The sequence below is a fragment of the Fundulus heteroclitus genome, unplaced genomic scaffold (assembly GCF_011125445.2).
Source record: "Fundulus heteroclitus isolate FHET01 unplaced genomic scaffold, MU-UCD_Fhet_4.1 scaffold_59, whole genome shotgun sequence".
In the NCBI taxonomy this organism is placed as follows: Eukaryota; Metazoa; Chordata; class Actinopteri; order Cyprinodontiformes; family Fundulidae; genus Fundulus; species Fundulus heteroclitus.
The window spans coordinates 1,104,201-1,117,091 of NW_023397022.1; the positions used below are offsets into that span (position 1 = coordinate 1,104,201).

The 12,891-nt window shown below is 43.1% G+C and overlaps 1 protein-coding gene across 1 annotated transcript in view; it reads right to left on the minus strand.

The window, feature by feature from the left end:
- Positions 1 to 12,891, minus strand: part of myo15b (myosin XVB) — a 456,255-nt gene that overhangs the window by 285,559 nt on the left and 157,805 nt on the right. Inside the window, exons 13-16 of the mRNA XM_036133239.1 lie at positions 10,658 to 10,703; positions 10,036 to 10,160; positions 9,419 to 9,533; positions 8,797 to 8,972 (exon numbers count right to left, since the gene is read on the minus strand). Coding sequence (XP_035989132.1) covers positions 8,797 to 8,972; positions 9,419 to 9,533; positions 10,036 to 10,160; positions 10,658 to 10,703 — 462 coding nt within the window. The remainder of the gene's footprint in view (positions 1 to 8,796; positions 8,973 to 9,418; positions 9,534 to 10,035; positions 10,161 to 10,657; positions 10,704 to 12,891) is intronic.

Consider the following 12,891-nt stretch of genomic DNA (forward strand, 5'->3'; position numbering starts at 1 on the left):
GGTTTTTCGTTTTGCTTGTTTTCTCCAGGTGTTGCTGTTCTGTTCCCCTGTCTCCTAGTGTTCAGGTTTCGTGTTCCCGGCGTGTTAGGACGCCCTCTGACTCCTAGTCTTTAGATTTCTTGTTCCTGGCGTGTTAGGACGCCCTCTGATTCCTAGTCGTTAGATTTCTTGTTCCCGGCGTGTTAGGACGCCCTCTGGTCCCTGGTATTTTAGAAATTCCCCTCAAGCCCCGGCAATTTCTTCCCTTGCGCCCCGGCGTTTCCCTCATGCCCTGGCGATCTTTTCCCTAACGCCCCGGCGTTTCCCTCACGCCCCGGCAAACTTCTCCCTTGCGCCCCGGCGGTCCCCTCGCCCCAGCGATCTCGTCCCTTGGGCCCCAGCGTTTCCCTCACGCTCCGGCGGTGTTTTCCCTTTGGCGTTTCCGTACACCCGTTCCTTCCCTTGGCGTTTCTGTACGCCCGTTCCTTCCCTTGGCGTTTCTGTACGCTAGTTGTGCCCCAGCGTTTCCATATGCTGATGAGCCCTAGCGTATCAGTCCGCCCGTTCCTTCCCTTGGCGTTCCGTACGCCCGGTCCTTTCCCTTGGCGTTTCCGTACGCCCGGTCCTTTCCCTTGGCGTTTCTGTACGCTAGTTGTGCCCCAGCATTTCCGTACGCTGTTGAGCCCTAGCGTATCAGTCCGCCCGTCCCTTCCTCTGGCGTTTCCACACGCCCGTTCCTACCCTTGGCGTTTCCGTGCGCCCGTTCCTTCCCTTGGCGTTTTCGTGCGCCCGTTCCTTTCCTTGGCGTTTCCGTACGCCCGTTCCTTCCCCTTGGCGTTTCCGCACGCCCGTTTTTTCCCCCGGCGTTTCTGTACATTAGTTGTGCCCCAGCGTTTCCTTATGCTGTTGAGCCCTAACGTATCAGTCCGCCTGTCCTTCCCCCTGGCGTTTCCATACGCCCGTTCCTTCCCTTGGCGTTTCCGTACGCCCGGTCTTTTCCCCTTGGTGTTTCCATACGCCCGTTCCTTCCTCTGGCGTTTCCATACGCCTGTTTCTTCCCTTGGCGTTTCCGTACGCCCGGTCCTTCCCCTTGGCGTATCTGTACGTTAGTTGTGCCCCAGCGTTTCCTTACGCTGTTGAGCCCTAACGTATCAATCCGCCTGTCCTTCTCCCTGGCGTTTCCATACGCCCGTTCCTTCCTCTGGCGTTTTCATACACCTGTTCCTTCCCTTGGCATTTCCGTACGCCCGTTCCTTGCCCTTGGCGTTTCCGCACGCCCGTTCTTTCCCCCCGGCGTTTCTGTACGTTAGTTGTGCCCCAACGTTTCCTTACGCTGTTGAGCCCTAACGTATCAGTCTGCCTGTCCTTCCCCCTGGCGTTTCCATATGCCCGTTCCTTCCCTTGCCGTTTCTGTACGCCCGGTCCTTACCCTCTGGCGCTGTCTTGCGCCCGTTACTTCCCTTTAGCGCTGTCGTTGGCCTGTTCCTCCCCTTTGGCGCTGTCGTGCGCCCGTTCCTTACCTTTGGCGCTGTCGTGCGCTGTTCCTTACCTTTGGCGCTGTCGTGCGCCCGTACCTTAACTTTGGCGCTGTGTACGCCCATTCCTTCCCTTTGGCGTTGTGTGCGCCCGTTCCTTCCCTTTGGCGTTGTGTACGCCCGTTCCCTCCCTTTGGCGTTGTGTACGCCCGTTCCTTCCCTTTGGCGTTGTGTACGCCCGTTCCTTCCCTTTGGCGCTATGTTGCGCCCATTCTTTCCCTTTGGCGCTGTGTTGCGCCCGTTCCTTCCCTTTGGTGCTATGTTGCGCCCTTTCCTTCCCTTTGGCGCTGTGTTGCGCCCGTTCCTTCCCCCCGGCGCCGTGTGGCACTCGCTCTTTCCCCTGGTGCTGTCAAGCGCCCGTACCTTTCCCAGATGTGCCGCGCCCTGGTTGTGCTCTGGCACGTCTGTGTTCTCTAGCCCCTTTGGTTCCTCCGTGTTTCTTAGCCCCTTGGTTCCCAAGTGTTCTCTAGCTCATTGGTTCCCCAGTGTTCTCTAGCCCCTTGGTTCCCCAGTGTTCTCTGGCCCCTTGGTTCCCCAGTGTTCTCTAGCTCCTTGGTTCCCCAGTGTTCTCTAGCTCCTTGGTTCCCCAGTGTTCTCTAGCTCCTTGGTTCCCCAGTGTTCTCCAAGCTCCTTGGTTCCCCAGTGTTCTCTAGCTCCTTGGTTCCCCAGTGTTCCCTAGCACCTTGGTTTGCCAGTGTTCTCTAGCCCCTAGGTTCCCCAGTGTTATCTAGCCCCTTGGTTCCCCAGTGTTCTCTAGCCCCTTGGTTCCCCAGTGTTCTCTAGCCCCCTGGTTCCCCAGTGTTCTCTAGCCCCTTTGGTTCCTCCGTGTTTCTTAGCCCCTTGGTTCCCAAGTGTTCTCTAGCTCATTGGTTCCCCAGTGTTCTCTAGCCCCTTGGTTCCCCAGTGTTCTCTGGCCCCTTGGTTCCCCAGTGTTCTCTAGCTCCTTGGTTCCCCAGTGTTCTCTAGCTCCTTGGTTCCCCAGTGTTCTCTAGCTCCTTGGTTCCCCAGTGTTCTCTAGCTCCTTGGTTCCCCAGTGTTCTCCAAGCTCCTTGGTTCCCCAGTGTTCTCTAGCTCCTTGGTTCCCCAGTGTTCCCTAGCACCTTGGTTTGCCAGTGTTCTCTAGCCCCTAGGTTCCCCAGTGTTCTCTAGCCCCTTGGTTCCCCAGTGTTCTCTAGACCCTTTGTTCCCCAGTGTTCTCTAGCCCCCTGGTTCCCCAGTGTTCTCTAGCCCCTTGGTTTCCCGGTGTTCTTGACCTTTTGGTTCCTTGGTTTCTTGTTTTTGACTCAGCTCTCCCTCCCACAGCCATTAGTCACACCTACCCTAATTAGTTTTCATTCCCGTCACCTGTCAGGCTCCCTTTATAAGCTCACCTCAGTTGTCTCCTCATCGCTGGCTGGTAGTGTTTTGTTGCTCTCCTTCGTGTCTGCCTGCACCTGTTCCCCCGTCTTGGTTCCCGGTCCGTCAAGTTTTGGTTTTGTTTGGCTGCGCTGCTGACTTCAGTTTTTCCGTCTTCGTCCTGGTCTCGTCCCTGGTCCTGCAGCAGCCCAGCTCCTCTCTGTCTCGTGGACTCTGTACCTGCCAGTCAGCTCCTGCATCATTCACCTCTGTCTGGTAACAACTCTGGTTCCTCATGTCACTACCATCCACCTGCAATAAACTCTCTTAAATCCTACTCTGTGTGTGCGTGCTGTGTCCGGGTTCACCCTCGACTAAATCATGACAGACTTCTTCCGGCAGCAGAATCTCCCGACTAATGGGGTAAAAAATGTCACCTTCAACCTCATTCACCAGCTCGGACGTAAGAAGTCCGATAAAACCCTGCCTCAGACAATTGCAACTAAATGTGAGCATTACAAACAAAAGAGCAGGTCAGAGGTTGGGGCAGAGAGCTGCAAGGAATTTCAGCGTCAATAACCGTTTTCCAAAAGAAATCCATGATCAAAGGCAAGTATTATTCCCTGTCAGGAAGAAATACATGGCAGAGGGTGTCAGGGCTACAGTTGATGTAGACAAGCTTTATGTTAATGGTCAGCAAAATGGCAATTCAATTAAATTCAGTTTTATTTATATAGCGCCAATTCATGAAACATGTCATCTCGAGGCACTTTACAAAGTCAATATCAATTATATTATACAGATTGGTCAAAAACTTCCTATATAAGGAAACCAGTTGATTGCTTCAAAGTCCCGAAAAGCAGCATTCACTCCTGGAGAAGCGTAGAGCTACAGGGAGAGTCGTCTGCATTGTCCATGGCTTTGCAGCAATCCCTCATACTGAGCAAGCATGAAGCGACAGTGGAAAGAAAAACTCCCCATTAACGGGAAGGAAAACCTCCAGCAGAACCGGGCTCAGTGTGAACGGTCATCTGCCTCGACCGACTGGGGGTTACAGAAGACTGAGCAGAGACACAACAAGACAGACAAAAAAGCACAGAAGCATACATTGATCCAGGAATCTGTTCTACATTAGATTTTAATAATGGGTGATCTGTCTTCCCTGGATGATGTCACAGTTAACAGAACGTCAGACCAGGTGAACCTACTATGAAGAAAAAAGAGAGAGAGCAAAAAGTTAAAAGATGAAATGACAACAGTCATTTCAATGTAATGCAATGCAAAACTGGAGAACAGTAGACTGGAGAACAGTAGCACTCAATAGAGTGAGAGAAATAGGCCCTGATGTCCTCCAGTAGCCTAAGCCTATAGCAGCATAACTATAGACATAGCTCAGGGTAACATAAGCCACTCTAACTATAAGCTTTGTTAAAAAGGAAAGTTTTAAGCTTAGTCTTAAAAGTAGACACAGTGTCTGCCTCACGGACCAAAACTGGGAGTTAGTTCCACAGAAGAGGAGCCTGATAGCTAAAGGATCTGCCTCCCATTCTACTTTTAGAGACTCTAGGAACCACCACCAGACCTGCAGTCTGAAAGCGAAGTGGTCTGTTAGGAACATACGGGGGTAATCAGAGCTCTGATATATGACCGAGCTTGATTATTAAAGGCTTTATACATAAGAAGAAGAATTTTAAATTCTATTCTTGATTAAACAGGAAGCCAATGAAGGGAAGCTAAAATTGGAGAAATATGATCCCTCTTGTTGATTTTCATCAGAACTCTTGCTGCTGCAGTTTGGAACAGCTGAACACTTTGAACTGCATTTTGTGGACTTCCTGATAGTAAAGAATTACAATAGTCCAGCCTTGAGGTAACAAATGCATGGACTAGTTTTTCACCATCACCCCTGGACAGAATGTTTCTAATTTTGGCGATATTCCCGAGGTGAAAAAAGGAAACTCTGGAAACCTGTTTAAAATGGGATTTATATGACATGTCTTGGTCAAAAATAAGACCAAGATTTTTTACTTTATTACCAGAGGCCAAGTTAATGCCATCCAGATTAAGTGATTGATTAAGAAGTTTATTTTTTGAGGACTCTGGTTCAAAGATTACAACTTCTGTCTTGTCAGAATTTAAATGCAGGAAATGGAAAGTCATCCAGCTTTTGATGTCATCAAGACATGACTGTAGTCAAAGTAATTGATTGGATTCATCAGGATTTATGGATAAATATAGCTGAGTGTCATCAGCATAACAGTGGAAATTAATCCCATGCAGTACGGATGCATATATATAGTAAAGAGAATTGGTCCAAGGACTGAACCCTGTGGTACTTCACAAGTGACCCTAGAGTTTGAAGAAGATTTATTATTAATATGAACAAACTGGAATCTGTCCGATAGATAAGTTTTAAACCAGCCTAATGCTTTCCCCTTAATTCCTACAGTATGCTCAAGTCTTTGTAGGAAAATATTGTTAACTTGCCGTCAACAGTTAAAGGAGCAAGAAGCTAAATTTCATTATTTGAGATATAAAGAACTAAAAACATTTTTTTTATAAATAAAGGTATCTTATGAGATGGACTATGGATAAACGACACACATTATCTCTCTGTGTGGTTCTCAACCAACACCTCCTGCCTGGTCAAGAAGGCTCACCAGCGCCTCTTCTTCCTGAGGACACTGAGGAGAAATCAGCTATCCTCAACTATCCTGGTGAACTTCTACCGCTGTGCAATAGAAAGCATCCTGACCAACTGTGCAACAGTGTGGTATGGGAGCTGTACTGTTGCAGAGCGCAAGGCACTGCAGCGGGTGGTGAAAGCCGCCCAACACATCACTGGGACTCCACTACCCACCATTGAGCACATCCAGAAGAAACGCTGCCTACATGGAGCTCCCAGCATCCTTAAGGACTCTTCTCACCCAGCCCACAGACTGTTTTCTCTCCTGCCCTCCGGCAGGCGTTTCAGGTGACACCGGACCAGTACTAGCAGACTAAAGAACAGCTTTGTCCCCAGAGCTGTCTCTTTATTGAACTCTAACCCTCACTGATAGACTCTCCTCTCCTTCCTCACACCTACCTCCATTTTGTTATTCTGTTATTTACAAGACTGTAATGTTTACCTACACTCCTGACTGTTACTATTGTAACAACTGTTTAGATCCATCTTGCACTACTCACCATGACTGAATATTGATTTGCACTGCTGACTGTTTATTCACAGTACCAATTGTTTACATATACATTTGCAATACCATACTTTAACTGTAATATGCAATTACCTTCCACTGCACTTTAATTTAAATAGCTTCTGTCCAAACTTTATTTATTCATTTTATAGTAATAGCTACCTGTATATCATGCTCACAATTCTGCCTATAGTAATAGCCATGTGTGGCCTTACATGCACTTGAATAACTGCCTCCTCCCTGCCCATAATGGCGGAAAGCACGCCCATCGGATCAAAACATTCTCTTGCTAACAGCATTACAAATTATGAGTTACTTCTTCTCTTGACATGTTCCTCTGAAAGGTGATGCTGTTTTGCTATTTTTTTAATTGACATATGACCCATCACCCATCGGCTCATATGAGCCAATGGGTGAGAAGGGGAAATGGGTGCCAAGTGCTAGAGCATAGCTAGAGAGAGAAGTGGCTTGATGCACATCTTGTTTTGGTCTAAAAACAGTGCTAAAGCTCCACTTTATGGTGAAAATCACGTATTACTCCTTGAACATTTGAGCAAGTGCAATAATTTAGAATTTACAATTGAGAAGCTTTCTGAATAGGAAGCAAAACGTCTTTAAACTTCCGAAAAAAAAGTCCAGTTGTTTTTTTGTTTTGTTTTTTTTACTTTTGTGGAATAATTAAGAACAATCAGGCGATTTGACCGAAACTTTTTTTGGGTGTCCTATAACACTATTTAATAGTGAATTGAGTATTCACCCAGACCATGGTATAATTCAAGTTAAACTATCCCTCTCCCTTTTAGCGACTATTTTTTTTTTTTTTTCTGGTAATTTGTTTTTTGCTTTGAATAGTGTTAAAGCTGTTTGTATATTCGGAAAATCTGTCAAATTTTGTATTTTTGATTAGAGAAATAATGAATTGGTGTGGTCTCTGTATCCAGCTCCATGACTAATCCATATTGCTTTCTGTTACAGAATAAGTTAAAATTCAATTAAATTTTTTTCATGTTATTGTATATAAAATACAAATTTTGTCCCACTAGGACATTTTAAAATGCATTTAATGTGTTCTCAGTTGTCTCCCTTCTGTATTCTATTTTTGTTGTTGTTGTCATGTTGATCAATTTATAGCTTTGGTCATATATTATTAAAACAGACAAATGAACACTGACATCACTTATTATTAATCCATTTACTGTGTTATCAGCCGCCCAGGAGATGTGCTGCTCTGAGCCACAGTGTCTCCTGAGAACTGCTAACTCGTACCACTGAGCTTCCTGGCCACTTAGATCTTTATGGACTCTAGCTCTGGGCCGTCAGCTCCTATCGTCACCTACATCTCTGATCCTCTGCAACCCAGACCCTCCGGACTTCATCACCCACCATCCAGCAACCACTTGTAATAAAACTCTTAAAACCTTCAGTCCCGTGTGCGCGTCCTGAGTACACCGGTAAACAATCATGATATATATATATATATATATATATATATATATATATATATATATATATATATATATATATATATATACACACTCACTCACCGGCCACTTTATTAGGTACACCTGTCCAACTGCTCGTTAACACTTAATTTCTAAGCAGCCAATCACATGGCGGCAACTCAGTGCATTTAGGCATGTAGACATGGTCAAGAGAATCTCCTGCAGTTCAAACCGAGCATCAGTATGGGGAAGAAAGGTGATTTGAGTGACTTTGATCAGGCATGATTGTTGGTGCCAGAAGGGCTGGTCTGAGTATTTCAGAAACTGCTAATCTACTGGGATTTTCACACACAACCATTTCTAGGGTTTACAGAAAATGGTCCGAAAAAGAAAAAACATCCAGTGAGCGGCAGTTCTGTGGGCGGAAATGCCTTGTTGATGCCAGAGGTCAGAGGAGAATGGCCAGACTGGTTCGAGCTGATAGAAGGGCAACAGTGACTGAAATTACCACCCGTTACAACCAAGGTGGGCAGAAGAGCATCTCTGAACGCACAGTACGTCGAACTTTGAGGCAGATGGGCTACAGCAGCAGAAGACCACATCGGGTGCCACTCCTTTCAGCTAAGAACAGGAAAATGAGGCTACAATTTGCACAAGCTCATCAAAATTGGACAATAGAAGATTGGAAAAACGTTGCCTGGTCTGATGAGTCTCGATTTCTGCTGCGACAGTCGGATGGTAGGGTCAGACTTTGGTGTCTACAACATGAAAGCATGGATCCATCCTGCCTTGTATCAACGGTTCAGGCTTGTGGTGGTGGTGTCATGGTGTGGGGAATATTTTCTTGGCACTCTTTGGGCCCCTTGGAACTATTGAGCATTGTTGCAATGCCACAGCCTACCTGAGTATTGTTGCTGACCATGTCCATCCCTTTATGACCACAATGTACCCAACTTCTGATGGCTACTTTCAGCAGGATAATGCACCATGTCATAAAGCTGGAATCATCTCAGACTGGTTTCTTGAACATGACAAGACACACACAGTCACACCGGTGAGTGTGATTGTGTGTGTGTGTGTGTGCGTGTATATATATATATATATATATATATATATATATATATATATATATATATATATATATATATATATATATATATATATATATATATAGTGTCTATAGAATCCTCTTGTCAGCTGGCCAGCTGGTTTCAATAAAAATATAACAAGATTTGCTTTGACTTGAAATATGTTACTTCTGCTGTGTCATCAATTTAAGATAAACTAAGAAAAAGGAAGCTGTTTTCATACCTAGCCTGATGTCCTCGGATGTGACTCTGGATGATTATTGCTTTTTGTTTGAAAAACTTAAAATTCCTTCTACAGAGGAAGCCCCTAATGTTCCTCTGAATGGTGATGGCTGCCCATGTCTGAGTAGTGCTCCACTTGTCCTCCAACTTCTGGTACAGAGCCTCCTTTAGAAACACCTATGAACTCATTCAATAAATTAGAAAATATTGCATTATTATTTCAACAGAAAAATCAGTCTAAGTTAATCACTAAGCACAGTAGTCTAACTGATTGATTACAGTTGAACTCATGTTTTTTTAGCTTTCATTTTTGTTCATCATGATCATCTTCTCATTACATCTAATGAAACACAACATTTATTAAATCACACTGATAAAAAACATTTTGAAACAGTAATGTGAGCTCAAGGAAAAGTACCTTTCAAATATAATCTTTAAGTGGATATTAGACAACCTGCTTAAATATTATTTTCAAAAGGTATTTTTAAACTGACAACTAGCCTCATCAAAATATAATCTCTAATTTATTGAATATGACCATTGTTTAGACAAATGTAGTTTAATACATTCATGTGCCCCTGATTTAAGGGGTAAATATTTTGTAAAGGTAAATATTTTGCTACCTTCGTGCGTCCCAGTTGATACTGTCCCTTCTCAGCATGAACCCCATTTAGTAGAGTAACTGACAGCTCTATCTTTGACAAGGGGCTGGACTGCTGATTTAGCAGAAACCCATACCTGTAGTAGAATAGTATTAAAAAATGTTACTTATCTCAAGTGATTGCTTGGTTACTTGTTGTATTTGAAAATTGTTTAGCTGTCTACATATTTAATAAAACTACTGAACATAAAATAAAGAACAAAAAATAATAATCATGCAAAAATATTAGATTAAGGCAACTCAAACTGTTATATGTGATAAACGTGACTAAACCAAATCTGTAGCAGCACTTTTGAAAATATTCCTTGGCCAAAGATATCTGTTTAAATGTAGAACTCTATATTGAGGGTGCAGATGTTTTAAAATAAAAAAAAATATGAATCCTGATGAACCATATAGCACAATGCCAAAGAAAGGGTTGAAAATGGATGGAAGTCGATGGAAAGCGAGGCAAGTTATGCACTTTGCATTTAAAACAAGGATGTGTGTGTGTGTGTGTGTGTGTGTGTGTGTGTGTGTGTGTGTGTGTGTGTGTGTGTGTGTGTGTGTGTGTGTGTGTGTGTGTGTGTGTGACTTCACCTCTGAACAAAGCATGAGTACTGAATCCTGATAGGAAACCCTTCTTTCCACATGTGAATTGTTTCCAGTACACCAGCACACCTCAGCTGAACAGACACATAGGCTACATCAAAGATCCCAGGAAGCTGACAAAAAAAAAAAATTAGATGCAGCATTTAGTCTTGTTGTGCTGAAAAGTAAAATTCACAAGTCAATGTCAGATTATGTTGTCTAAAAAACCTAAACTGATTCTTACTGATATAAGCTATTCATTTAACACCTTATATAATTTACATTTCTGTGCTGTGTTCATATATTTTGTCTATGTAGAGAAAGATTATTAAATAAATTAAAAAGATATATATCTTTAAGCAAGATTTGTATCTACCATATTCTGAACAAGCAAATGTTTTAAAATGTAATTGAAGTTTGAAAGGTCATCATACATGAACAACAGTCAAGAGAAAACCCAATAGCCCCCATGGTTGTTTCCCTTGTAACTTAAAAGGCAGTAAACACAGAACAAGCTGAAAACAGGGCTCAGTTATTTCACACATCTAAATCCAATAACATCTGTTGTCCTGCACATTTTGATTGTTTGGTTTCAGCCAAAGGAAAGCTTTTGGTTTATAGTAGTTTTTACCTTGGCAAAATTTGGCTTCAGACAATGGATGATGGTCGTTTTGCACCTACAAATGTAAGGAGGAATAGTAGGATTAGTCTGTCCAATCAGTCAAGAAAAATAACTTTTCAACCGATTATTATCTAGCTCTGAACTTTTTTGTAGATCTGCAAAATTCATTATATGAAATGTTAATGTTCTCTGCATCTATTAAAAATGTACTTACATAGGGACACAAACAAGCTGATCATCAGCACAAAGCACATTCTGTAGAACAGTCTGTTGTTTGCAAAATCCGATTTGCTTCAAGCAACGTTCTAGCACTGGCAAAGAAAATTTCCTTGCTTTCTTATGTTACAAAAATGTACATTGTTTGAAATGTGATCCTATGTTTGGCATTGGAATTTTAACCCCTTTTTTCTTGCTAGGTGGACAAAACTGTCATTTTCCTGGAACTTTTTCAATACTTTTGTTAAAATTTAGAAAGCAAAAACACTGTGATGCACAATTTCAAGGCAACTCAAGTTTTTACCCATGTGAACGTAAAACAATATCTATTGCTAATATGAGTACAAATAATAACCAAATCAAGATTCACATAGATAATCACTGAAAATCTAATGAGACAAGTTTAAAATTACATGCTGGGATTGTTGTTTGCATCTAGAGAGTAAGGCTCGGGCCTTGACCAAGACTTTTTTTAGTTGGAGTCTCTGAAGATTGCCGATTTTTGAAATACCACCCGCCTTTCCCGGCTATTTACAAGTGCAAATGGTTATGTTGTTCAAATAAACCTGAATTTCTGCTTACAGTCAAAGTGCTTTCACTGTTTAATAAATTTTCTTTCAATTTTATTTATTTCAAAATACATGTCTTCTCAAGGCACTTTACCAAGTCAAATTCAATCAAATCACACAGACTTATTGGTCAAAAGGTTTCCTATCTAAGGAAACCCGGCAGATTGCATCAAGTCTTGACAAGCAGCATTCACTCATCCTGAAAGAGTGTAGAACCACAGTGGACAGTAGTCTGCATTGTCAATGGGCAGCAATACCTAATGCTGAGCATGCATGTAGCAACAGCAAAGAAAAAAACTCCCCTTCAACAGGAAAGAAAATCTCCAGCAGAACCAGGCTCAGTGTGAACGGTCATCTGCCTTAACTGACTGGGGGTTGGAGAAGACAGAGCAGAGACACAAAAACACAGAAGCACACACTGATCCAGAAATCCTTTCTATGTTTCATGGTACTGGCAGATGATCTGCCTCCACCAGATGGTGCCACAGCGAACAGAATGCCAGACCAGGTGTACCTACTATGAAGAGAAAAAAGACAGAGAAGAAAAAGCTAAAACTTGAAATAACATCAAACAATACAAATTGCAGAAAAGTAGGATAACTCAGCAGGGTGATAAAAATAAACCCTGATGTCCTCCACCAGTCTAAGCCTATAGGAGCATAACTAAAAAGATAGCTTGGGATAATCTAAGCAACTCTAACTATTAGCTTTATCAAACAGGAAAGTGTTAAGCCTAGTCTAGCAGCCCCACAATCAATCAGTGGTTCGCTCGGATCAGCACCTGGCACACACAGAGTGGGATCTTGGAACACAATCTCACCAGAATAGCAAAATAGTACAAAATAATTTATCATTAATTTGTTTACAGTTCAGCTTTGACTTGATGTTAATTGAACTTTTATTGATCTCTGTTATGCCAGAGGCTGATTGAATATGATTACGGAGTGAAACAGCTGCGTGCCTTCCCGTATTGGCAGAGCGCCAAGAAGAAGGCAGAAACGCAGGTGCAGCTGGGTTTTATACCTTTCCCTAGCAACGTTATCTCTTCGCTTCTTGTTAGGGTCGCGGCCATTTTAGGCCGTGTTGCATGATGGGAGTTGGTGGCCATTTTGACCACCTTGCATCATGGGAAATGCAGTCTGTCACGTCAGAACTTGCGTAACATACCCCTCTTTAGCTGTGAAGAGTGGGATGCTGGTCACAGTCTTTAAAGCTACAACCAAGTCCATTCTGGCGTGACGAAAATCCGTTGTGCATGAGTGGAACAACCTAATAGTCCTTCTAGTAGTCCTTTGTGATTCATGCAGTTCAGTTCATCATCCACAAGGAAGGAAAAAAACAAAGCATTTATTGTGCCTGGGTCAGTGACCTAGCCTGGGCAGAACTAAGCAATCGCTAATCATTTATATTGGCTAATAAGGCAAACAATAAAGTAATAAAAAAAATGCAAAACTTCAC